The sequence below is a fragment of the Buteo buteo genome, chromosome Z (genome assembly GCF_964188355.1).
Source record: "Buteo buteo chromosome Z, bButBut1.hap1.1, whole genome shotgun sequence".
In the NCBI taxonomy this organism is placed as follows: Eukaryota; Metazoa; Chordata; class Aves; order Accipitriformes; family Accipitridae; genus Buteo; species Buteo buteo.
The window spans coordinates 10215695-10242748 of record NC_134204.1 but is presented as its reverse complement, the minus strand read 5'-3'; the positions used below and the strand labels follow the sequence as shown (position 1 = coordinate 10242748).

At 41.0% G+C, this 27054-nt stretch overlaps 1 protein-coding gene across 1 annotated transcript in view; it reads left to right on the top strand.

The window, feature by feature from the left end:
- Positions 1-26785, top strand: part of KIF24 (kinesin family member 24) — a 31588-nt gene extending 4803 nt beyond the window's left edge. The window contains exons 2-13 of the mRNA XM_075021555.1: positions 1453-2080; positions 5341-5530; positions 7943-8040; positions 10118-10333; positions 11880-11967; positions 14026-14147; positions 15750-15855; positions 18582-18653; positions 18899-19008; positions 19936-22377; positions 23304-23397; positions 25711-26785. Of these exons, the coding sequence (XP_074877656.1) occupies positions 1467-2080; positions 5341-5530; positions 7943-8040; positions 10118-10333; positions 11880-11967; positions 14026-14147; positions 15750-15855; positions 18582-18653; positions 18899-19008; positions 19936-22377; positions 23304-23397; positions 25711-25851 (4293 nt within the window). The 5' untranslated portion in view covers positions 1453-1466 and the 3' untranslated portion in view covers positions 25852-26785. The remainder of the gene's footprint in view (positions 1-1452; positions 2081-5340; positions 5531-7942; positions 8041-10117; positions 10334-11879; positions 11968-14025; positions 14148-15749; positions 15856-18581; positions 18654-18898; positions 19009-19935; positions 22378-23303; positions 23398-25710) is intronic.
- Positions 26786-27054: the final 269 nt, after the last annotated feature.

Genomic DNA, 27054 nt, shown 5'->3' with positions numbered 1-27054 from the left:
TAGGATCTAACAATCCCCGCAGTGGCTCTGACTTTACCTCAAGATTCGGAATTACATTACATACATATTAAATAAGCCCACCTACATACCAGTGTTTTTGTCTTGAAGCTTGTTACTGCTGAATCTCATAATTCTGTTACGGCTAACTACTATCTACAGCTTAGATAGTAGACTCTAGCTTCTAAGTCATTTTAGATGTCCTCTACTGCACCTTTTGGCCTCTGTAATATCTTATAGAATCAGCACTTTAATATAATCTTTATTGTTTTATTGTTATTATTATTTGTTTTATTGTTATTATATTGTATATGTATACAATATATATACATATATTGTATTATATGTCAACATAATATGTTAATTAATGATATGGAATCAAATTGGGGGGTGATATTTGGTGACCTTATTTTCTTATCTAATGTTATTGTAGAGATGCTTGAAAATCCTGTCAAAGAACTTACCCTGAATTACAGGGGGAAAAACTTAGTCTTAAATAACTTGGAGTTGTTGAATGTTATTGTAACCTCCAAAACTAAGTAAGAGCTGTATTTGCTAAGGTCCTATACTGAACAAAGATACAAGAAGGCAGTGGGCAACAGACACTTGAAGTGCTATCATTTTTCCATTTTATGGAACAAGTAAAAATATCTGCAGATATTAATCCATCTGGATACAGACAGCTGCACAATGCATTGCTAGGGAGACATGAGTGAAGGAGTTGGGGGTTTTTTGGCATACCTTTCAGTGATGCATGTTGCTTTTTCGGGTTTCCCAAGCATGCAAGTGTGGCGTTCCAGTAGCATATATAGATTTAGAGAAATTCTGTGTTTCACATTTCGCAGGATGTTTTGGTTATTCTGTCAAGGACACTTAAATGCTCACAAGATTCATGACATACAAGAGAAAGTTACACAACAAAACTACAACTTTGCTGTAGTTCATCTGTAAGATGAATGGTCTTAGTTATTCAGCTTGAGGTGAGGACAAATGCAATTTCTTCTCCTTTGGTTAGTTAACCAGGGATAGCTGAACCACATTAGACCACATGCCCCGATATTAAATTAAGTGTCTAAAATTAGGCATTTTACATTCTGTAGCTTGAGGACAGGGTTTCAGTAGCTGCCGCATTCATCAAGTAGACATCAGGCGTGTAGGAACTCTGCAGCAGTAAGTAACACTGCATTGTGCATTTCTTACACGTAATTGTGTATTGTCTGTAATTTTAAAATATAGTTTCATACATAAAATATTTGTTTCATGTTTAGTTTATTGTTGTTATTGCTATATTCTGTAGTGTTTGGCAGTCTAGTGTATTGTAAACTTGGAATTAAACAAGCTTCTAGCCTAACTGCAGGTAATGGCATCAGGAAATGTGTAGTTTCTTCATTAGTAACTTTGTCAGATGTGATGTTTCATACGATTCTAATATTTATTTTGTTTGGTTTCTTGTAGACTTTAGCTTGAAGATGGCATCATGCCTTTATGAATGCCTTTGTGAGGCAGAACTTGAAAAATACTATCCCCATTTTGCTGCCTTCGGTCTTCAGAAAATTGATGAGCTTGCCAAAGTTTCCACAAAAGATTATACCAAACTAGGGGTCCATGACATGAATGACCGCAAACGACTCTTTCAGCTCATTAGAATAATCAAAATTATGCAGGAGGAAGACATTGCAGACTTAAGCAAGCAAGATTTTCAACGAAGTGACCTTTTTGTTCAGCATCAGGTGACCAGATCAGGTCCCCGTAGACAGCTGTGTTTTGAGTCCTTCTTTGAAGAAAATGATGGAACAGTTAAAGACTCTGAATCTGAATCATATGGTTCATCTGATTTCAGTGCTAATGAAGAGAAGAACAGTGTAGGGGAAATGTTGGGACACATTCAACCACATAATTCAGAGCTGATCAGATTAACTAGAAGAGACCTAAATACTTCTGGAATATGCACAAAAAAGGACCTGAGCTGTCCAACAGTTTCTGATGATATTGCTCCTCTCCTGGGGGATTCTGAAGCTCCTATTGTACAAAGAATAACTCATATTTCAGGGTACAATTATGGACTACCACATTCCTGTGTCAGGTAATAATCAGTCACCTTTATTTTGCTATATTTCAAGTTAGTTGTAATTATTTCTTTCTTCTTTGTGGAGGAGAATCTGTCTTCATCACCTCCAAATAAGCAATCCTACCACTACAGAGCAATGCAAAACCTCATAGAGAAGAGTGATATTAATAAGTACTTGCGACTATCTAAGTCTGGTAGAAGGAATCAGTTGAATTTCACCAGCTGCCACTCATCAAGGTTGTCTAAGAATAGTCTTTATTGTCTTTCAGGATATAAGGCTTTGTTTTCTTGATGTTTTGGCCAATTTTCTTTCTCTTTTTCTTTCTATGAGACTATCTTGCAAAACATTGTTTTTCCAAAATATGGCATTGTCAAGTTTTTCCCAGTAAAAAGGATACACACTGTGATGGCTATATTTCTTTATAAAGAAGTTTCTGAACTGGAGCTTTAAAAAGAAACAGAATGAATATTATGGGGTTGGGGTATAGACGTGGTGGTGAGAGGGATGCCTTGCAGCTGTTTCCCAAGCACATGATCTGTAACTTTCATACTTTTCCCGGTGTTTGGTAACAGATGTGCTATGGTTATCTTGAACCACTGATAAATCTACCCTGGCAACACTTCTAAAGCACAAAATATTTTTTTTCCTGATTCAGCAGCAGAGCACATACCCCTCTGCGCACATACTACCAGCATCTAGCTAATTGCAATGCAGCCATGGCAGTTTTGTTTTAAAATGCAGTGAAGGCAGGTAGCTATATGAAGTTGGGGCTTGGTCTGGGAAGGCTGTGGGGAAAGATTTGGTATATGGGAGGATCCATGGAGTCGGGGTGTCAGTTACAACTCCCATTGAGCATGCATGTAGCCTAGTGATGGTGTTGCCACAGTGGAAAAGATCTAAAGTGACATAGTAGTTAGAACACTTAAACCGTGAAATGCAAGACAGAGGTTTGTAACTCCCCTTTGCTGGAAAAAAAAGATCCCCACATTCCAGAGAAGTGCACTAACCTCCTACATATTGGCATCTTAGTGCATTCTCTGTCTTCTCTAGAAGCTGAGCCAAGGTGCAACTAAAAGGGCAGGATTCATAGTGCTGGCGGGTAAAAAATGGTAAAGTATAACCTAATGGCTTAGCTAGGGGAGTTCAAGATTTTTAATCCTGTGATGGAGCCATGTATCTCCATTGTTCTCACTTTCTTTCCTTGTTCTTCTCTTTTTCTAAGCATGTTCTTCTGTGCCTAGAATTATGGTTCATCTTGTGGGCTTTCTGCATCCTCTTCCGGACATGCCCAAGTTTCTCTTTCTCCTGTTTTGACCGCAGAGTATGTGTTGTGCATTCCAGGCTTGGGCCAGTCTGCTGACACTTGGGTTTGTGATTCCTGTTTTGCAAGTGCCTAACTCCTTCCCTGAATCCATCCATTCCCATGTCATCTTGTGATTTGACCACTGTGAAGGCTAATCTAGTCTTATCTATGAGAAACATTGGAAATCACTGGTGTGATTTCAGATGGCAAAAAGATAAAGAGCTCTTTTAATATGTTTAAATGTATTTTGCACTTGCCCACAGCAAATGGCTTGATTTGGCAGTAGCAGACAGGGCATAGTGATTCTTCCAACCTATTGTCTGATCAGGTTTCTAATGATCTGTGTCAAGATTTTTTGTTTTTCTAGTAATAAAAAAAATCCATTTTGTTATAAAATACAGTTTCTATTTAAAAAAGGTTAATAGAAAGTCTAAACTTCAGGTTCAGCATTCAGAATTAAAATGCATTCTGTTCCCATACTCTGTACTGGAATGAATTTATGCCTTTTCTCTCATGAACAGAGCCTCCAAGTCTTCAGTTTTTTCCTTTCTCCAAATCTTGCAATCAGTCCTTCTTCCTTCAAGCTCTTAGAGCACAACAGGCTCTTTCTGTAGGTCACTAAATCCAGCCTCTGAGCCTCTGATCATCAGTTGGACAACATTTGGTGTCTAGTGATATCCATAAGCTCACACTAACTTATGAAGCATCTTATTTCAAGTATCATTGCCTTTCTTTTCAGGGGAAAGAATTTTCCATCTAAATGCGGGGCCTGATCCTGGTCTGCATGGGAAAGCTGTACTGAAATTAAAGGGACTCCAGTTACGAGTAAAGATTACTTGTGTGTAGTCTTCGAAGACCGCATCTTGAGATTTATATCTGCATGTTGTATGCTTCTGAGGGATCATGCAGCACAACAGCAATGATACTACAAGCTTGTAGCTGTAATGAGATATTGAGTAATTTGTGGGTTTGATTTTAATTTATTATATTACTAGAATATGTTAGTTTTCAGCTGCAACATTAAGAGATTTTGGAAGGACATTGGGACAGCATGGCAGAAACAACTACTTTTGGGCAAGTTGGGGCTTGATTAAAATGATTTTTTTCTCACAAATTGACATGCAAATCCAGGCTGAAAATCACTACTTATTTGGCTGAAGACAGCTTGAAAAAGGAAAAGGCGGGATCAATGCCTTTTGGTTGAAGTCAAGCATACTCTGTATGCTGCATCACAAAATGCTTTACACAGTAGGTTAATCAATGAAACACAAAATGACCTCATGTTTCTGAGGTGTCTAGAAGGGAACTAAAGTCGACTTGCCAAAACACAAGAGCACAACTTTGCCTGTGGTCTGAAACCCCATAATTTTTTATGAAAAAAACCCACCCCAAAACCAAAGGGGAGACAATGAAGAGATCAATATTTCAATTTTCTTTGAGCTGACTAGGAACATGGTGATACTGTCTTGTTTCCCAGTTTGAGTCATTTACTTGTAACTTGTTCAACAGCCTATAAGAGGAAGAATGAAAGCCAGCATAAGAGGAAAAGCAACTAAATATTATACCCTCTCCTTTTCAAGATCTGTTCATACTTTTATCTGTACATTATTAAGTGACTAATCATGACTGCAAATAATTTCAGCAAGATTAAATTTCATTGAGTTAACTCACATATTATGCCAGCTTCAATCACACGTTTGTGGACAACTGAAAATATGCCAGTCCAGCAACAAGTTTAGGAATATAGCTGTATAAACACAACTATTTTTTTAACAGAAGTGCACAAAAGGCATCTGTCTATTTAGCAAAAAACAGCAGAAAGTTCACCATGTAACAATGAGTGTGTTTGGGTTTTTTTTTTATAAGCCATTAAAGACAGAACCATTTATCTGATAAAGCTAACAAATCTATGCATATTCAAGATTCTGTAGTAACCTGATTTTAAAATTTAAACCTACGTTATTGTTGTAGATCCAGTACTTCTGAGAAAGAGACTCCATGGACAGAGAGTGAAAAAATCAGAGTGTGTGTCCGAAAACGTCCTCTAGGCCTGAGAGAGGAGCGACGTGGGGAGGTTAACATCATCACAGTGAAAGACAAAGAAACCCTGCTTCTTCATGAGAAGAAGGAGGCGGTTGATCTCACCCAATATATTTTACAGGTAACATGCTCCACTTGAATGTTGTATGGGCCAGTCACTTGCATGAATGGGATAAAGAAAATTGTGCTTGGAGTTTCCATGAGGGGAAACAGAAAAAGGCTGTCTGCATTTCTTGCACTGAAATAGTGGTGGGCTCTTCTATGAGCTCAGCATAACTATATTTGAATTGCTTCTGACTTATGCCAGCCTGTGGCAGAAAACCTGAGACCAGAATTTTAAGCCTCAAAAGCATGTCTCTTGCAGCTTGCTTTGTACGTGGCAAAATAAAACTACTGCATGCCTTGCTGCAGGAAAATTGCCTGCTGCAGGGTCTCCTGATAGCTTTCCAGGGTACTTCAGTGAGGAGTTCCCTTTTCACTATTTCAGCACTGTAAGTCTGTTTCAATGAATCACCCACACCCTTTTCCCCTCCCTTCCTTTGTTCTTAAATGCTTTTGAAAATTAAGTTCCCTTTTGGTCTTTGTTTCTTAATCCCAAATACCTTGTGCTGTCATAGTTCAAATTCTCACTTTTGACTGACAGCACCAGGAACAGAACTGATTTCTAGAGAGCAGCAAGCCATTCTCACTCTACTGGGTGTTATTTTTACAGTCTGGGTCCTAGGAACAACTGTTTGGAGTATCCAGTTGTCGTGGTTTAACCCCAGCCAGCAACTAAGCACCACGCAGCCGCTCACTCACTTCCCCCCCATCCAGTGGGATGGGGGAGAAAATCAGGAAAAGAAGTAAAACTCCTGGGTTGAGATAAGAACGGTTTAATAGAACAGAAAAGAAGAAACTAATAATGATAATGATAACACTAATAAAATGACAACAGTAAGTAATAAAAGGATTGAAATGTACAAATGATGCACAGGGCAATTGCTCACCACCCGCCGACCGACACCCAGCCAGTCCCCGAGCGGCCAAATAAAAACTGCCTCCCCCCCCTTCCCAGTTCCTAAACTAGATGGGACGTCACATGGTATGGAATACACCGTTGGCCAGTTTGGGTCAGGTGCCCTGGCTGGGCATGAGAAGCTGAAAATCCTTGACTATAGTCTAAACACTACTGAGCAACAACTGAAAACATCAGTGTTATCAACATTCTTCACATACTGAACTCAAAACATAGCACTGTACCAGCTACTAGGAAGACAGTTAACTCCATCCCGGCTGAAACCAGGACACCAGTAAAAATTCAGTTTGCAGCTCTGGGCCTGGTTCATGTACCATCTTTTACGGTGTGACACATGCAGCAACTCCACCCCACTCCCTCCATCTGACTACCTATATTTGGCATTTATGCTGTGCTTAGTACGTTAGTATCTCAGTGCTGAAATAACCACTAATTAATTTTGTTATGTCAGCACAGACAAACGAAATCTTGCTATCAATCAATATAGTCCAAACAAAAGTATGCCACGGTAAAGGCTGTGTCTATTCTATAGGACCCAGGAGAACTTCTCTGCTGCGAAGTCTGGCTACTCGCCCTGCCTCCATCTCTGGTTCCTATAGAAACGACAGCAAGCGGTACAGAGCAAATGGGAGGTGGTGAGGCATATTCCAGCTCCACAGCTGGGGAACCCAAACTACAGGCCCATCACAGAGCACATCTGCCTGCTGAGTTGAGCGTAGCTGCTGAGACTCCCTGGTTTAATCTGCCTGTGCGCTAGTGTGGTTTTTTGAGCATCATTGAAGGGATTCTCAGTCCTAGCCATCTACCACTTAATTCACACTGCAGTGAATTTTTTAGAGTGCAATGTTAGATACCAGTCCATGGAGGCTCTTTTGAAAAATATGATGTTTGTGACTGTCCTGACAAACACTATTCATAACCTAGAAGGAGCCCATAATGAATTCTGTTGCAGTGTTTCCAGACACCCTGCTGCTTTGGGTCAGATATGGAGTATAGGACGTTTTGGGTTTTCTTGCCCCCTTTCTGAGATAATACAATCCATCTTATTTTAGGAATAGCTTCTGTTTTCTCTGGCACAAAAAGTTTTTAAGTGTGCAGAACAGAGACAATCACAACTGAGGACTAATTCTGAGAGTTAAGATTTGACTCTGAGTTCTTTTTTACTGTTACAGTCTTACTGTACATCTGTAGACTGATTCATTTCAAGAGTAAGTTTTCTTTAATTAGTGTGGGGTTTTTTTCTTGTCAGAAGGCTATGATATGTTCTGCTCCAGAATGATGGGAAATTAAGGCATCTTTTTTTTTCTTCTCCTACCCTCAGTCTCTTGATTAGTCGTAATGATGTGTTCCTGCATATGTCGTGCTGCATGGTAAATGTGCTAGATCACTTTGTACCTGATCCAAAGCCATATGAAGTCACTGAAAGACTTCTGTTAGTTAACTTTAGCTTTGAATGGGGGTGAAGGGAAAGTGAAACATATTCATTTTCATGTAAAGATCATATTTATTTTTCAGCATGTTTTTTATTTTGATGAAGTCTTTGGGGAGTCATGTACCAATCAGGATGTCTATATGAAGACAGCTCATCCTCTCATTCAGCATATTTTTAACGGGTAGGGTGTCAGTGCTTACATTTATTATTTTTTGTCTTGTTGTTTTCCAATTTCATATACTGCTTTAATTTTCTGTTACGCTTTTCATCTTCTGAAAAATAAATTCATTTCACCTTTGCCACATACCTTCCCCCTTTTAGAATGTCTTTGATTACAATTTAGACAAAATAAATCAGGGAAAACTTTCTTCACATTTGGTAAGAAATCTAAATCACAGAGGATGTTAAAATTGGACCTCAGGTGCAGCAAAGAGACACCATTGCCAGCCTAGAATGAAAAAATGTGCGCCAGGATTTTTGAAGTCTAACCTCCAATCTAACAAAGGTTTCTGTGTGGTATAGCACACTTACCTGTACAGGAATATTACCTCTTTCATGAGACTGCTGTGAGATATTTTTGCATATATTTGTGCATTTCACAGGGCAACAGAAATTATTAATAACCTTGTGATTTATTTTTATTTTATTGTTTTATATTTGCTTAGAGGTTTAATCATAATTACATACTTTGTGATTAATGGGAAATTGATGGTGGCTTTACATAAGTGATCTTACTTTCACACAAAGTAACAAGCTTGAATATAATTACATTTTTGAGTCTTGAAGGAAAGGATCATATATCCCTGTTGAAAATTAACAAAATGGAGCATTCTGCTACTGAAAATCTGCAAGTACCATCAGGAGAGATAGAGTATCATGCTCTTGAGAAAAGGAAAGTGAAAAAGGAGAATGAGGCTCGTAGCTTGCTGCGTAATAATCACTAAAGGCACAATTCACATTACAGCTAATCCAGTAGTGCCACCAGAAGAGATGCCACTGTTTTTTCTCAGCTTTCCCTAACTTTTCTGTTAACTCCTGCTGCATCCCCTTCACTGGCACTGGTCTAACCTGACACCGTGGTGAGCTAATTCTGCAACCTAAGGTGGCAAGCAATTGTTCACTGTGCCTACTGCAGCCCTACATTTCTACCCATTTCTCTGCCAGGGTACTGAGCCAGCTAAAAAGTCTTTTTTTTTTTAAGGTGAGGGGGAATAAATAATTTGTTCTGTAGTATTTCTTTTTTGGCCGATTCAGTTCCCTAAATCTGTTCACATCATACATGTGGGTTCAGTGCTTGTGTAAGAGCAATGATGGGGAAGGAGGAGGCGGCACACAGTAACCTCAACTTAGGTGGGCTTGAAGGGCATTTTATGTGCATTGCCATTATAATCTTAAGGTGATATGATGACAAAGCTGGAACAATCTGAAATAAGCCAAAACTGTGGTTTCACTAGCTGGAGTGAGTGAACCAAACAGCTGTCTGCCACTGAAAGGGGATGATCTTCTTCCTTACCCCCCACTAGACACATTCCCATAGGTTACGTGAAGCCAGTTTGGGCATATTTTGTGATCCTCTGTGAGGTACTTTAATTCACTGAAACAGCAGAAAATTAGCTTGCAAAAAAGTGGAAAGCCTTATATTGTTTCAGTCAGTAGAGTCAAACATCAGAGCCAGCACAGGCAGGGCTGGGTCAGTGGGGTAGGTTGCACAGCTGGGAGCAGAGGAAAGGAAGAGCAAGACCTTCCCCTAGGCAACAACAACTCTTCAGATTGACTTAGCTGTGTGCAGGATTGCAGCCTGGGCCAAAGTAACCTTGCTCAGTAAATTACAGTGCTGGGGTGTTAATTTTCATCAAGTACAGCATGTTTTAATACAGAACCTGACTTGTGGCTGTTTTGCATCTCATGTCACAGTCATTTTTCTCTGTGATTCATAATCAGTAGGATTCCCATTCATAATCCTACGATACTTCTGCAGCATCTAAACAGCTGGAAGAATGATAATGAATTCTTAGTTTTCTTAAATTCATTTTTGACATCTGGAAGAAAGGAAGAGAGCCAGCACTATGTGACATGCCAGATCTCCATAGGACATGCTTGGGAATCGCTGTTAAGTGTTTTGCAGTTTCCCAGACAGAATAGCAAACCAAACCTCATTGCTAAGTGGCCACTATAGATAGATATTGACATTGCAGAATCTTTTTTAATAGATATGAATGAATCAGATGTGACACTAAACATACAAGTTGTCTTCACAGAGGCAATGCAACCTGCTTTGCATATGGGCAGACTGGTGCTGGCAAGACGTACACTATGATAGGTACTCACCGGAACCCAGGACTCTATGCCTTGGCTGCCAAGGACATCTTTAGACACCTGGAAGCATCACAGTCAAGGAAAGATCTCCTTGTTTTGATCAGTTTTTATGAGATCTACTGTGGACAGCTTTATGACCTGCTAAATGGAAGGAAGAGGTATTTAAATAAAAATATGTTTTACTATAAACCTATGGTTAAGGATTCGTTGGTTACTGTTTCTAGATTGGTTATTGTTTCATGCAATTACATTTAACGTATTACCATTTACAGTAAATGTTATGTATTTAATTAGGGTTGTTCCTAGGAACTACTTAGAGAGGAAGGCAGAATCTGACACTAAATACTGTGGCATTGATAGGGGCTCCTGGTTTTTACTATTTTGGGGGGGAAATAAGTAAGAGTAAAGACCTATGGTTGACATATGAGCTTACGCTGTTTTGCTTACACTATAATAATATACTAACTGAGCATCCCCAGGTAGAGAAAGAACCTTCTTGTGGCCAGAAGTTCCTATGCCAACCATTGTGGAGTCCCTATCTTTCCCTGCTTGAACATAAACTTTGGCTGTCCCTCCTGCTGTGCCAGTGGGGCTTTGCCTCTTGCCGCTCCTGTCTCTGAAGATCCTCTTGATCTCCCACTTACCATGCTTGACACTACAAAGTCTGCTCACCTTCTCCCTGCACGCCTTTACCTGGCAGCCCAGTGACTCAAGCAGAGAAAGCCTCTGCAGGTGATGCTGCCATCACCCTCAGTAGTGGCACCTCAGCCCCAGACTTGTTTGGATGGATGTATAATCCTACAGGAGCTCTATCCAGAATGGAAATCGGGACAAGTCAGTACATACTTAGTATAAAAAAAATCACTGTGATCTGAAATCTCTAAATAAAATAATAGTCAGTTAAGATCTCAGCAGTGAAATCTTTTCAGAGTGATCTTGAAGGGACATTACCTGTCAGCTGGAGGCCTTTAGCAGCCTTAAGAGCACTATCCTTAAAGCACACTGGAGGGCTCAAGAGGAAGGCTTTCTGCCCAGGGAAGTGAGTGTCTGTTCACAGAGGAAAAACCTATTTCTGTGCATGCGTGTTCCTTTTCTCCAAAACAGTCTTTAAGGAGCAGGTAGTGTAATCTGCTATGTAAGGAGTCAATTTACTAAGTAAGAAAGAGTGTCCTTGTATTCTCTGCATGTCCATTAGCTATCTTACATGTCACTGAAGGAGAAAATTGAACTTCCTCTGGTGTGCATCATGTCTGTATTCTTCCTGTATACTGTAATGCTTCTGTGTGATTCATAGCAGAGGTGCTCTGAAATCTGACTCTATGGCTATGTGAGCTGCTTTAAAATCCTGTGCAAAAATCTTGAGAACTTGAACAGAGCATAACTGAACTTGCTAGAGAAGCCTGAGATGCAGTTTAAAGAGGGACAGGAACTCTAAAATATAAACATGATAATTTACTTCCCTGCTTTATTATATTCCTGAACTAGCAGAAATGCATTGCTAATGTCTCCTTAACAGTGAAATGTCAGTGGTACATGTTACAAATTAAATAACTCTTCAGCTCTGAAAATAAATGAATGACAGTGGTGCCTCTCCCCAGTCAGTAGCCTTGATTGCTTTTTCACAGTGTCATAGCACTGGCCTGTGTTTTCATTGCTGCTAATTGACATTTCAGAAACCTCCTTTCTGTACTGTTTCATTTTCAGACTTTTTGCAAGAGAAGATAGCAAGCATGTCGTTCAAATAGTTGGACTGCGGGAGGTTCAGGTGGACTCAGTAGATCTACTATTGGAGGTAATATCTATGTCTGCGATTATTTTTTGTCTTCTACAGCCTGATTTGCTGATTTGTAAGTGTCCTGGGTTTGGCTGCAAGTGGCTGCGTGGTGCTTAGTTGCTGGCTGGGGTTAAACCGTAACAGTGAGATATGTCATTTACAGAGATTGTTATTTGTTGTATAGTACATGTGTATGTTCCTGTTTAAGGTTCTGAAATTGGCAACCCCAGCAGAGCACTGAGGAATACTATTAAAAGTGCCTTTATTTAGTAAGCTCCTTGGGTCACTGTGACTTGTGTTAGTGACATGCAAGCTGTTGATTTACAGCTGTTGCTTCTGCTGCCACTCTTTATGGAAAGATCTTTGCCAAGAAATAGATTGCTATCACTATTCCAGAAATTAAATAGTGTCCCAGCAAGGGACCCTGAAAGCTGGATAAGTATTTTCTCCCAGTGTGGTTTCTTTGGCTTCTATGAAATTAAATTTTCTACATTAAAGGTACGTGGATGTGGGACAAAAGATATAAGTTTGAAAATTAATAGAACTAGAAATTAGAAAATACTTAAGATTGAAATATTGATCTGAATTAGGATTAAGACACTGCTTGGATAATGATGGGTGATAACAGCCACGTAAAATTAGGATTGTTAAATGGTAGCTGACATTCAGCACAAGCAAGGCTTCAGTTTTCCTTCCCTGCCTGGCTGAGCCCTGAAAGGGCACTGGCAAATTTTCCACATTGTCCTGTAGCAAGCAAGCTGGTTAAATCTGCTCTCTATTTAGGCTCACTTTGCATACTTTAATTCCTTTCTCAGTAAGGAAGTGTAAATTACAAGTGCCTGATAGAGTAATTGACTCATTAAAACTGGCATGGTGTTGCCCGCTTATATTCCATTAAATTTTGTTCTCATCTTCCCATTAACTCCAAGCTTCGGGACATGCTCGTGATGCTTCTGCAAATTAGAGTGTAAATTTGCTATATGGCTGATTAACACATTCCTCTGGATTATCACATTCAACATTAGAGAAGAGCTATAAATGACTTTATTCTTACAGGTATCTCAGCAAAAAAATAATTTGATATTGTCCACAGGCCCTTTTGAACATAGAAATGTCACTGGCTTGACTCAGGCTTTTGAATAGTCTGCAACAGATATATGGGAAGAGTCCTGAATACATCCCTAGTTATTCACTATTCATTGATGTTGGCTTTGGTTCAGAAATTATCTGCATTTAGCACTAATAAAATGCTCGGGAGCTGCAGCAGTTGGTTACGTTGCTGGTTGAGAACTGGCCACTGAAAGGCATGAATAATGCACATCTGTCAACTGAGAACATATTGATTTTGCTAGATATTATTTTAATATGTTCTTACAAGCAGAAACAAAATTAATGACTGTTTTATGAATACGCTGCTGCAGTTGCTGCTAGACTTTCTGTGACAATCTTTAAAAGTTTTCAAAAGAGAATTACCAGATTTGTATTTCGAAGGGGCCTTTGTCTTTCTGCCTTGCCCCTCTTCTGTGTTGTCTTGTGTTATTGTTGTATTGAGTATAATTGATGTTTCAACTTTGTTCCTTACTCTGGCATAATTTCTTTTAGTTATGGAAATGGAGAAAGGTTTTGGCACATTGTATTTTGTGTGTAACTTTCTGGATAACAGTACCATCTATTACATGAGAAAGTGAAATTTTAAAAGAAGACTTCAAATAGTCAATCTCATGAGTCTCTTAGGTTTTGTCTGCAGTCCTACTTTCTTTCATTGCTGCCATACTTTTGGCATAATTTTATAGTTTGGATATTTTGCAAATCCAAATGAATGTGCTATGCAACAACTTCTTGCCTGCAGTATGCTCTCTAAGCTCTAGTGTCACTGCAAGCAAGTCCATATACAAAGTTCTGAAAGGAACATTGGAAGGGATCCAGTTTAACTTAAGGTCTGCCTTGCACAAAATTTGAAGGCTGTAACGAACCATTCCTCCTAATGTTTCCTCATCTTAGGAGGACAAGATCGCTTTCCGAGAGGCTGTGTTTTTATTTACAATTTGCTTGGATGTTGTCCCCCTGATTTTGCAGGTGATTTTGAAGGGGGGGAAAGAACGTAGCACAGGAGCTACTGGAGTCAACTCAGATTCTTCTCGATCTCATGCTATCATCCAAATCCAAATTAAAGACACAGCCAACAGGACATTTGGAAGGTAAGACTAGAAGTGGGAGTGCTAAGGGCTGATGACTAAGTCAAGCCCAGGGACATCCAGGAGGCAAACAAAGAGGAGGTGTTGAGTTAGTGGACAGCTGTGAGTTAACTCAGAAGGTAGAGCTCAAAGAGACTTTGAGAAGTTTCACAGTCCTTTCTCTGTTCCCAGGCAGAGCACTTAAGCCACATCTGTGAGAGCTTTGCCAAACTTGTTTGTAAAAATTTCCAGCAAAGGGGTTTGGCAATCAAATCCACCCCTTCATCTTCCGTGTTAGAAAGCTTTTCCTGTCTGATGTTAATCTGGCTAAAGGTAGATATCTGCAATGGGCATATCCACCTGTGAGCTCATCATGTTTAAAGTCAGTAGAAAGAAATGGTAATTCCTGGGATCCATTTCGTGCCATTCTGCAGAGTCACCTAAATTAGGTCAGATGGATTTGCCCCTCAAAGCACCTCTGTCCTGTAATTGACTACAATGGGAGCCTGGGATGACTAGCTCAGGTGGAGATGATTCCATTAGAGATGTTCACCTTTGGTCAGAGGAATCATAGTACCTCACCTAAACCTCCCTGATAATTTGAGAGTGTGACACTGACGCTATCTGCAGCAGACAAAAAGATAAGTTTACGTCCTTTTGTAGCAGCCATTTTATGTATTTGAAGATTGTAATTGTGCCTCTTAGTCATCTTTTCTCCAGACTAAACAACCCCAAGAAATAGGTCTGAGGATAGAGATCTAGGTATCTATATTACTGCTGAGTGTCAGAAAATCATGCTGACGCACCATTCCAGCAACCACCATGCAGTCTTGCTTCCCAGGATCTTATTTTAAATACAAGGCAAAATGGGAGAGCCACAAATAGTGGAGAGAGGAAAAGGCAGAACAGGCAGGCTTAGAAATATAAATGTATGTGGTTATGCGGGTGTGGCATGTCTGCCACTTTTTTTGTTACAGAAAGTGAGGTGGAGCTGGAGTGGGGAAAGGATCCCAAAATATGCTAATAAGAGAAGTCAGGGCTGTTGCAGGAAAAGAAGAGGGGCACAGACAAAGATACAGTGCAACAGTCAGAACAGCAGCTGGCACCCAGAGCTAGGCAATGTGAGAGGGATTAATGGAGTTTTGTGGAAGGAAGGGACAAGGAACACTGAAAGCTCAGTGTATTACTTACTACACTGGAAATTTCTGTTCATATTGCCCTGAATTCCCATTTGACAGGGCAGTTGTCTGTTTTACCTGGAAGGAGAATCAAGAAATTTACAGTTTCTTTAACTGTGTTCTAAGGAAGCTGCAAGCATAGTGATTATTTGGAGAGATGAATGTGTTGCACTTTCAACAGCTTATCCATGAAACTGCGGGGCACTCTCATCACATGCAATTACACTTTCTATTATGATTGTGTTAGTGCCAAGATACTCTGACACTGTTCCTGCTGCTATGCTTATTTTGGTGCCTCAGATATTTCCAGTGGGTATTTCTTTTTGTTCAAAAGTAGTTGTTGCTAATCATTCTTCTGAAGTCATGTGTTGCAGCCTTCTGGTTTAAAAAAGAAAAAGGGCTGGGGGGGGGGAAGCCCCTAAGATAAATGCAACTTTGTTTTTTCTAGGATATCATTCATTGACTTGGCTGGCAGTGAAAGGGCAGCTGATGCCAGAGACTCAGATCGACAAACAAAAATGGAAGGAGCAGAAATAAACCAAAGTCTTTTAGCAGTAAGCTACTAGCATGTCTGGGGAAGGTTTTGTATTTAATTATTAACATGTGTTTTAGGATAAAAATGAACCACAGAATAATATATGTATGTATTCCATGGAGGGGAAAAAATAACCAAAGTACTAAGTGTGTCCATTTTAATTTATCTCATGCCTGAAAGACAATTTCAGATGGAGATTTTGTGGTGAAAATAAAGTCTTTTTAATCCATTCTTACAGCCAGCCAGGTAAACACAGCATGGAGAATGTTCGGTATAGTATAATAAGTGTCACATATTTTATATAGAATTTTTCATCCTTTTTACTTTCAGAGAATATTGGCTTGGGATTGCCATATTTGTTTCATAAAAGCACATCTGTTCCTGCTGGTTATTTTCACCACTTGACCTCAGATTTCTCTTTCAAATCTCAAAGGAAATCTCAAAACTACTCAAAGGAGTAAAGGACTTAAATACTCAAGAGCATAGAAACTAGCAGCTCAGGGTGGGGGGCGGGGGCAGGGAAGGAACAGGAAGAAATGCACTCTTAATGCAAACTGTCTTTTACAATTATATACAGTTATGTGAAGAGTGACAAGGAGCAAAGAAATGCCATCTAAGATAAAGCAGAAGTGCCTCAAAGCATAAACTGCAGAAGGCTTTGCACCTCCTTTAATTAAAATGAACGAAGCTCACTGGTGACGGAGGGCTTCTCTAAGTGAGACTGAAGGTGATAGGCAATCAGTATGAGTCAACAGTGCAGAAGTTAGTGCACACAACCTGTACCTCTTAGTGTGCTGTAAATAGGAGGTGGCTTGCTCTGTTTTGAGATTGTAGAATGTTCTTTTGCACAGAATATTAGCATTCATACTGGGAGATAGCCTGTAAAGTGAATGTTTTTCTGTAGTTCATGCTTTCTTGAGTACTTGCTGGTGAGTAACCGAGAGGCATGCAGAGTCAGGACCTGAATAGAAAGGATTCCTGAGAAGTGAGGCTTAATGTAAGCTCATGAAACTCTTCTAAAAGGAACTTTAGAATCAGAATGTGTGTATTTTTAGTATTGTGTGAAGCTGAGTAAATACCTAGGCAGTCTACAAGTAGTGACTGAATTAATTATAAAAGGCATCTTTGACTAAGTCTACATGATCTGCAGCCTGTAAAACCTAGCTCTGTCCTCAATGATCATAACACTCTCTTCAGGCCTGCAAACACATGAAGTTTGAAGTTTGCTGCTGGTTTGAATATTCATGTTGATTTCAAGTAGAAGATATTCAGATACTGCAATTATGAGAAGCAGAATAAAAAATGAGAATAGTTTGATCTCTTACTTGTAAAGGTGTGATTTTTAATAAAATGCAGTAAAAGTAAGAAATAAATGTCATTTTAAGTGGGTGTATGTAGAATGTAGTAAGGCTTTAAATGTAGAAAGGCTGCTTCAGGCTAGTATCACCATGACAATGCTGTAATCTGCTTATTTTTCCTTTGATATTTGCTCTAAATGACTTGTCTCATGGCTATACAGTCCATTTCTGCCAGTTTTAGAGAGCAGCCAGGCTTGATATGGAGTCTGATGCTATTGTGCTTATTCCAGTGGAAACATGGCAAAAAAGTGCACATCTCTGAGTTTGAACATGACCTCTTTTTCCAAGGCTGGTAATAAATCAGGGGGCGTTTCTTCAAGACTACAGGCTACCTCTGTTGATGGTTATTAACAATAAGAAGATCTACTGAGATCTGTGAAAGGCATGGGTGTAGCTAGCTGCTCATGTTCTGTCAGTTTTAATGGGATTTCTGTGGCTGTATCTCCACTCCCTGGGTAGTCTGTTGTTTCATTCTCAGTGTTTTGTGTATAGTTCTTATTAGCCTGTCAAAAGTCACAGTAACATGTTCGTTTAGACAGATGGGCTGTATCTATAATACCTTCTGAGCATGGGCTTGAACCTGGACTTGAACCCAGCTCCCCTCACAGCTAATTGTTTGGTGCTGGTCCATGCTCTCCCCTTTGGTTGGGTTTGGCACATTGCACTGGTGTGAAGAGGAAATGGCTTGAGATCAGCTGCCTTCTAACACAGCCCAGTGTACCCACACATAGATGGGACATCTAGACTGCAGATTATAGTCAGTATGAGGAGGAATATGCACCTATTAGCTTGTGCCATCTCTGACAGAGGTATGAAAATGCTGCCAGAGTAGCGTAAGAAATTTGCACTGCTGTTGTCCAAAGTGTTGGGGTATTTTCAGAAGAGGAAAAGCTTCTAAAAAAGAAAGAAATTTGTAAGAGATGGTGCTCAAAAAGCTCTGTTCTTAGGGTACACCTGCCCTACAAGCTGCTGCATAGTCTGGGGTACACCTAATCTGGCTTCAAACTAGTTAGCTATGATGAAGGCAGCAGGAGGTCCACAGTAGTGTGGAGCTCTATGTGTGCTAAATGTGTGTATTTACCCAGCTTCTTGGGTTTTGTTTAGCCCACAGAGCCATCAGGCAGGGCTAGCTGTGCCCTGTGCTGCAGCTTTGCTCTCTTTGAGTGCAGCTAAGCTGCTGCTGCTAACTGAACTAGCTGAAGCTGGCTGTTCATGGCTGTGACAGCAGCAAGCTCCCCTTGAAGGGGACGTCACACAGTAGGAGTCAAAGGTGCAGGAGGGAAATAGTACATTCATAGGTTAGGTTTGATGCAATTCAGTTCCTTGCCAGTGTGTGACTGATATGTTTTTCCCTCTCTGTTTTTATCTTTTTTTTTTCTTTTGATAGCTAAAGGAATGCATTCGGGCATTGGATCAGGAACATGCACATACTCCTTTCCGGCAAAGCAAATTAACTCAGGTAAAATGAGCAGACAGGCAACAGCAGAGGTCTCCCTGAGGAGGACAAAATAAAATAATAATAATAATAATAAAATTTAAAAAGGGCATAATTCAATAAGTGCTATTGAACTTGAAGAAAAAAGAAATGTGTAATTTTTGCAAATGTTAATTTTAAAGGTAATCAGAGAATCAAGGCCAACTGCTAGTTCCCCCAGTCAGTACATGAATTGCTAAGAAACTTGTTTTTTTTCCTTCCAACCCTAGGTGCTAAAGGATTCTTTCATTGGCAATTCCAAGACGTGTATGATTGCCAATGTATCACCTAGCCACATAGCTACAGAGCATACCCTGAACACTTTACGATATGCTGACAGGTAGGTAATGAAATTCAATCTTGCCAAGGTGAAAAACACAAAGGAAAAGGTAATGTATGATGTTTGTGGTTACATTTTATGTTGGTTGCATTGGAAATGTTGATTTAGGCAAGAAATGCAATTTTCACAATACAAATGAAATCCTTACATGTTCCAACTCTTATATTTGGTCTTAAAATTCTCTGGGTCTTGCAAATCCTTTCTGATAATAGCTTTTAGTGATGAAAATACCACTGTGCTCCTTGTAACTGCAGGATTACTAACCTTAGCAACTGAAAGTTTTGTTTTAGTTTTGTATTGCAGTTCTGCCTAGAACGCGTGCAAGTCCTTCACCCTCCCTCCTACACAGGAGAAGCTAAATTACAGGCTGTGCAGTGCTGGGGTTGAGAGGACAAGAGATGCTTAAGGGGAAGAGCCGTAAAGGAAACAGTTGAGGGGACTGGGTGATAGCAGTTAAAGCAGCTCTTCACAGTTGCACTGATGAGTCTGATCCAGGAGCACTGTAGCTCTTTACACATATCACCCGAGCTAATTAGCCCCACTGCAACTATTCCAACGGCCCTAGTTTGTGTCTTGTGGGACTCCATGATGTGCTGTAGAGAGTACTAGCTTGTCTGGAGCTGGCATTGTGCCACGCTGCATTATAAAGTGTGGAAATGCAATCCCCTTAAATTGAAACACAGGCCATCTTCACTCATTTGACCTGTTATGCACTGCTCAAGGAAGCACTTGGAAATACCTTTCCAGACGCTGAGGCATTTTTGCAGAGGGGGTTTGATGCCTGCATGGATCACTGACAATTAAAACAGAAATCATGACATTAAATTTGGTGGTTAGCCTTAATGTGTGAAAGCATTAGTTTATACTGAAGGCACTGTTATTTATCTGAAAGCATGACATCTTTTCTAAAGCCAGCCTCATTTATAGGGTCAAAGAGCTGAAGAAAGGGATTAAATGTTCAACCCCTGTCACAAACAGGCATCGGACAGCTGGAAACATATCTCCAAAACGTGTCCAAAACTCTCCCTCTCTGCCACCTGGGGAAAAGAGCTCTCCAAAGAAAGTGAAGCTAGGCCTCCAGCATCCCTCAAGTGCTACAAAAACAAAGGCTTGTCCTGCAGCACTCCAGCCACCAAGTGTCCCTTTTACCTCTACCCCCAGAGGAATCAACAAAGGACATGCCTACAAAGGAAATCCCAGCTCATCCTGGTTCCACCACACTAGCCCAGTTAAGGGAGTCCTACGGATAGCACATCCCCTAAAGAAGAAAACTGATGATCTGTCCCCCCACTCTGAAAAGAACCCCACTGCAAAGGATTTCATCATCAAAAATGCTGCCATGGCAGAAACAAAAGAGAGTGGCCAGAGAGACAAGTACATGCAAGACAGACCACCTGTCCAGTGCCTGAAAGTCCAGACAGTGCAACCTGTTCAGAAACAGCTTGTTTCTAGAGATGATTTTTCCTTTGGAGAAGGAAATCTGCCTTCCGATGGCAGACAGGAATGGGGAAATGCCTTTGCTAAACAATGTGTTGAACCCTGGACAAATCTGCCTCCATTTCAGAAGGAAAGAGAAGAGCATTTACGTCTTTATCACCAGCAGTTTCAGCAGCCACCTATTCTACAGCAAAAATTGAACTATCAATCTCTTGAGAGGTTTTTAATGCAATACAAGCCCCAGGAGATTCAAGTGAAGCAGGAGCTGAGCCGTACTCCCACAGAAATACAGAGCAAAGAGGGGATGCAGCTGGAAGATCTGGATGACAGTGATTTCAGTGAAGATTCTTTCTCACCTGTCTGTAGTCAAAAGAGCGTGAAAAGGAGAAACACCAACAAATGCAGTCAACATTCATTTTTCCTTCATCAAAGAGAACAAGGAAATGAAGAAGAACAAAAAGGCCAAAAGCGACAGGATTTATTTTTTAAATATGCAATACCCACTCAAGAACATGAACTAGATGACAGCTGGGATTGTAGTGAGGGCAGCCCAAAGACAGAGGAATCCATTAAAAATGCAGGCTGCAGCAAAACTCCATCAGACTGGAGCTATGACTTAACTATTGAGTCCTCTCCAAGCAATACTGCAGAAAAACCTTACTGCCTGCAGGAAGATCCTGCTTGTAACTGGAAAAATGGCAATGATTTCCTAGCTGATCACAAACAGTACAAATCCAAACACAGATGTCTCATTTACTCCAGTAAAGCCACCTTAACTCCAGAAAAGGGTGCTTCAAACTCATATGTTTCTCCTGTATTGAAATCAGGAACTCCAGAGTGCAAAGAGACTGACTTCCAGCATGAAGCGAAGGAAGAATCCACTTTGGATAGACAGGCCGCCCTTGCAGGAGATGTAAAATGGAAAGCTCAGAAAAATGGAGTTAACCACTGTGGATCTTCCAGCTGTTCCTCAGAATTCACTTCTGAGCTAATGGCCCCTCTCACGGTACCACTTCTTGACTACAAGGAAACAACTGATACAGAGAAAGTGTCTCCTAACCACGAGAAGTCCCCCTGTGTGAAGCAGATGTGTGACAAGAACATACATAGCTCCCAGAACAGGTTTGAGGAAGAGGGCTGGCAGTGTACTAGAAGCAGAGCTCTGACAGACAGCATGCTGGAACTGGGGGAGCAAATGCGTCGTGGTGGAAGACACTGCACCCTGCTGCGTTGCCCACAAACAGCGGACAAGTGGCTTTCACCTGCCTGCTGTGATGTGAAGGCATGCTGCTGCCTTCTGGGCTCAGGTTCACCAAAGCAAGAAGTTGTTCACAGTTTATTTGTTGGATGTGACCCGACAGAAATATCCACAACTAAATCCGCGGGCTCCAGGGGAGACAGAGAGGGTGGTTCATTTCTCAGTAACTCAATGTGCAAAGAATACTCAGGTGGCAGACACTGTGATGCTGATGTTAAAGATAATACTGGTAATTCAGGAGAATCTAACTCAAATCAAGGATCTAGTGTTGAGCCCGTGGCTCAGGAAATAAATGCTGATATACCTGAAAAGAGCTATTTTTCAGGTGCCTCATGCTTTCTCAGTGTGGGCCATACAGATTACAGAATCCAGTCCCCCTCTCACGAAAGCAACCTGCTGTTGCAGCCCAAGTCAGGACTGAAGAATGAGGACTTCAGTCATTCTGAAGACCCAGCCAAGTCAACGTTCAGCAATGAGGAGATAGCATTGCTAAAAAACAAGTTAATGCAGAGTATTTTTACACAAGAGACTTTTTCTGCAGATTCAGGACTTGCAATCAAAGATAATAAGCCATTAGCAAATGTAAAGAGCCCCTCAGGCATGTCCAGCAGCAGCTCTCCGAGTGCTACATCAGAGATGGGAAAATGGCAGAGGGAAGCCCTAGAAAAGGCACAGTAAGTCTTGTTCGTCACTGAAGTTTGTCATGAAGCTTAGAAATTCTAGACATGTGATGCATTTGCCTTTATTTGTATATTATACTTGTATGTACTTCAAAAACTGACAGGAAATCAATCTATGAAATAATTATTTAATAAGATTAATGGTAATTTATAGTCATTATCTTATAAATAAATGAGTGCTTGTTATTTAGTGATATTTTAAAATCTCACAGGAAGCCAATTATTCTATTAGAGCGTCCTCGGATAATGATAGAGGAATGAGTATTATAATACAAATTGCAGCTCTCAGTAACTAAGTGGCTTCCTATAAACTGTTAAGTACCTAGAATATACCAAAAGCTCCCATCAAGAATCTGGTGATAGCTGTTCCATCCCTATGGAAGGAAAAACAGCTAGAGCGGCTGGGCAGTCACTGAAGATGTAGGTGTAAAGCTTCATAGTACTATGAACTGCTACTGTCAGCTCCCAAGGACTGGACTGCATTCACGTGACTGAAAATATGTTGTTGGTCAGAGAAACTTGCTGATAGGAATGAACAGCAGCACTGCCTTCCCGCTCTGCCTATTTTTCACCAAAATGACCTACAACCTCACGGTTGTAAGCCATTTCACCAATTAATTAGACAATTTTTTTGCTCCTGGATTTCCTTGTGGTAAAAAGTAGTATGTGCCCCTGTGCTGTTTATGCTAACAAGAGGCTGTGATCACTCCTCTCTGAGCAATCCTGTCACCAAGGTTATCTTTAACCCTAAACCAGTACAATCCACTGGTGCACTGGTGTGCACTTTCTGAATGCCAGGGACACAGGACAGCAAGGCTTCTTCTGGGGTATTCCTCCTTCTGAAAGGTTTATTGAGGCCAACAGTAGTTATAGGTAGCACAGCAGGCTGTGTAACCAGTGGTATATTTTATGTTAATCAGGCAGGACGTAATTCGGGCCCATCAGCAGCAGCTGGATGAAATGGCATCTTTGTGCTTCAAGGAAGAGTGCTTGATAAATCAGATAGCAGCAATGGTAAGATGATGATTTCAGTGCCCATTGAACCTGCATAAATTAATCTTCGATATTACTAACTTGAATTAGTGATGTGACATTCCTCATCAGTTCTTCCTCTCATTCTCTGATGCCTCCCAGAGTCCTAGGAGAGGCCACTCATTTTCAGTACCTGTTGTGTCTTTGCCAGTCTCCACACTGCTGGGTCCTTGGGGGAGAAGGAGTCTGGTGGGCCAACTCTGAACCACTTGTCTCTGATAAAACAGCTTTCTATTATCTTGCATCATGGGTACCAGACTGTACTAAACAAGTGTCTTTCCATGTGACGTTTTTCTCCTTACAGGCTGGAGCAAGTAAGTCAATACCACAGAGAACAGCACACCCCTAAAGCATGACACTGGGATGTCACAGTTGGTGGCCTAGTGCCACATTGTCTCTTCCTTCTGGGAGTCACTTGCCTACCACACTGCAGATGTGCCAAGCCCTGGCTCCACTCACTCCAATGCTCTAACCACTGTGACTTGTGCCCTCACAGGCTCTTGACTTTTATCACTCAAGTGTTTCTTGGCTTATCCTTGTCTTGGATGGCAGTAGTGTAGGCTAGACTAAAGACTGGCACCTGCACGGCCCCACTGCTAGCCAGGCAATCCCAGGTCTCTGTTTCTCCTGCATCCAGATAGATGCATGTCACAGCTGTGTGAGAAGTCTCATCTCTCACCTGGACTATTTTAACATTTCCCAGTGAGAACCTCCTGCCTTCCCAGTTCCCTCATCTTATCAATAAAGCCAAGCTCCATTACTGCATTACATTATCAAACTATTTTAATTCCTATCATAGTTTGGATCTGAAGTACATTTGCAGGGACTCTTGCCTCAGGGATTTCAGAATGGAGCCACCATGGGGCTTATTTGCTGTGATTTCCAGCAGCATGTGATGTTTTACCAGATAACATATAGTAGTTCACAAAGCAGCACAAGAGCCATAAACTGTATTAGTTTTGTGGCAGAGAATGCAGTGATACAACGCAATCTTTTATTTTTTTATTTTTAATTTCTTTAAAACCTTTTGAGATTGTTCTTCCTAAGTCTGTTAGTCACTGGACACCAGCGACACCCCTCACCCCTGCCCTCCCCCCCCATTTATTTGCCCCTTGCAGCAAGCAATCATTTTCTGGCTAGCAGAATTATGACAAGCTTGCCAGGTCTCCCAGCAGTGTGCAAGTAACCTATATCCTGCAGTGTTATTTCACAGCATGACCTTTCTTTGGGCATTGGACTTCCCATATCAGTTTCTCTCCTTCCACTTTCAGATGGCTGCATCTTCTCCAGCCATGAAAATTTGGCTTCAGGAGAGACTCCTGTAAAAACCAGCCACATACTGGACCAAGTAGTATTTAAAGGGCTTAAGAAAAATAGGCCATGGCAGCTGGTCTGGTCTTCATTACAGTCCTGATGTCCCTGCAAGACAAGGATACAGTGCATGAGATAACTGGAGTCCTGCCAAATAAGCTTTTGAATGATTGATTTTCATGTGGTGACAGTTGAAGTCCCTAGCCCTGAGGAAGTTGACACCTCTCAGCTTCCTAGGCACTGACCTGTGAACAGAGGTACCAAACTCTGTTCTCAGCTGGAAAGCCAAGCAAGTCTGAGCTCCTGCCTTATTAATCCAAGCCCTACTGAAAAATAACTGCCTCCATTTCAGTTTTAATCACAGTTTCATATCACTTTTTATCCATGTGGCAGGTTGCTATGGAAGCTATAGTTCCCTTTTTGGCTGAGTCTATATATGCTGCTGCTATTTCTCATGTCACATCTAGCAGACTTGTGGCCATGCAGGAGTTGGACTTGCCCTGTGACCTGATGTGAAATAACCCCTTCTGTCTCCCAGAAATGGGCTATTATGTCTGATCAATGAGTGGCCCAACTCACCATTTATTTTTGTGATTGCTAGGTCCAACACAAGAAGTGTCAGGAACAGAGTTCAGTACATTGTAAAACTGCATGTCAGATGACCAGTCCCTATACCAAATGTTTGAAAAGCTAACCAGTGTAGAAGGGTGCTAACAGGTGCTTTATACATTTTTATTTTTAAACCACGGTACTACCTGTAATTTCACCAACAGATAAAACTACCTGAGTAAGTTAACCTCAGTATTTAGAGGCATTGACCTCTGTGAGGGTCAGGACTTTAATAGGGAAACACTGATTTAATCTACTACACTGCAGAATGGAAAACATGCTTTTATGCACTGCTGCAGTGCATAAAATATGCTGATTTTCTCCAACCTGCTGCTACTGTTGTTCCCTAAACTTTTCTTTTGCCTTCCTCACCAGGATTTTCAGAACTTCATGACCAAGCTGGATGAAATCTTGGTGCTGAAGTCAAAGTGTATCCAAACGATGCGAGCCCAGCTTCAGCTCTATTTAGCCTCTCCTGGCACTGACATGTCCCTGCAAACACCTCCGCCAGTTTAGACCTTCTTTGCTTACACATGCAAAAGAACAGCTATGGAAACAGCCAGTGTTTCGCCACGCTTGGTGCTGCAGAGTGTGGGTGGGTAGGGGATAGCTTTTGGTTTGATGTTTGTGATTAGTGTGTGTTTTAGATAAGGATGGAGAGAATTCTGAGCAAATGAGAGATGACTACTTGGCACCACAAGCTTTTGTATTTCCTTAATACCAGTAAGCCATGTTCTTAAGAATAATTATTCAGCAGCCTTTAAATATCTCGCCAAGCAGCAGACAGTCCTGTCCACAGTATTCATGGCAGCTTCTCACACATTAAAGGCACTTCAGTGTTGCCAAGAAAATGAGGGGGAAAGAAAAAAACACCTTGAAGCCAGATACAGGTCTGAACAGAAATGCTCAAAAGCTATCCCGAAAAGGGTTTGCAAAGAGAAGCCAGGAAAGAGAGACGAGCCACTGTTTGTTAAGCACACTAATGTAACTGGACTGTAAGTAAATGGAAGTCAAGGCAGGGCAAGAAGTGCTGTCACTTTCAGAAGGAAGGCTGTCATCCCATTTGTTCTTTGCTTGGGATGACGACTCCAAAGCTCCTGAAAGAGGTGGGTTAAGTCATGGGTATTGAGTGGGTTAGTAGGGAATTTGCACCAAAGCTTCATCTAGCATGTTAGTAAGCATGTGGGTTTCATACCTGCTGCCAACAGGGAGAGGCCAACAGCTTACTTACTGCAAACAATGTCTGATCTCTGCACTGTGGCACAGCTGTAGAGCACTCATCGTCTGGACTGACAGAATGGATTTTTCACATCAAAAGAGGGTCTGGTTAGAGGCAGTAGGATGTCAGAAGCTGCCAACAGTGCTGTTAGGTGAAGCTGGTATTTGAATCAAGAACTACAGAACGATCAGCTGGAGCCCTGCAAAAGCTCCGCTACTGCATGCATCACAACTGAACCACAAAACAAGTCCACTTGCTGAAGCCACAAGTGACCTTGAAACGTGCTCAGCTGACACTGTGCTGTGTGAGCGCTCCCACTCCAAAATTAGGCCTGTCACAGCACATTCGGCCATCTTGGTGTCTCCTCAGTAATGCCTGTAGTAGCTCCATCAAAGCCTGCTCAGTAGCCAGAAATGCCAAGGGTAAGGGAACACTGCTGTCTGACCAGCTGTGAATTTTACTGCCTGCTTCTTCAGCTACCCCAAGGAGCCCAGGTCTGG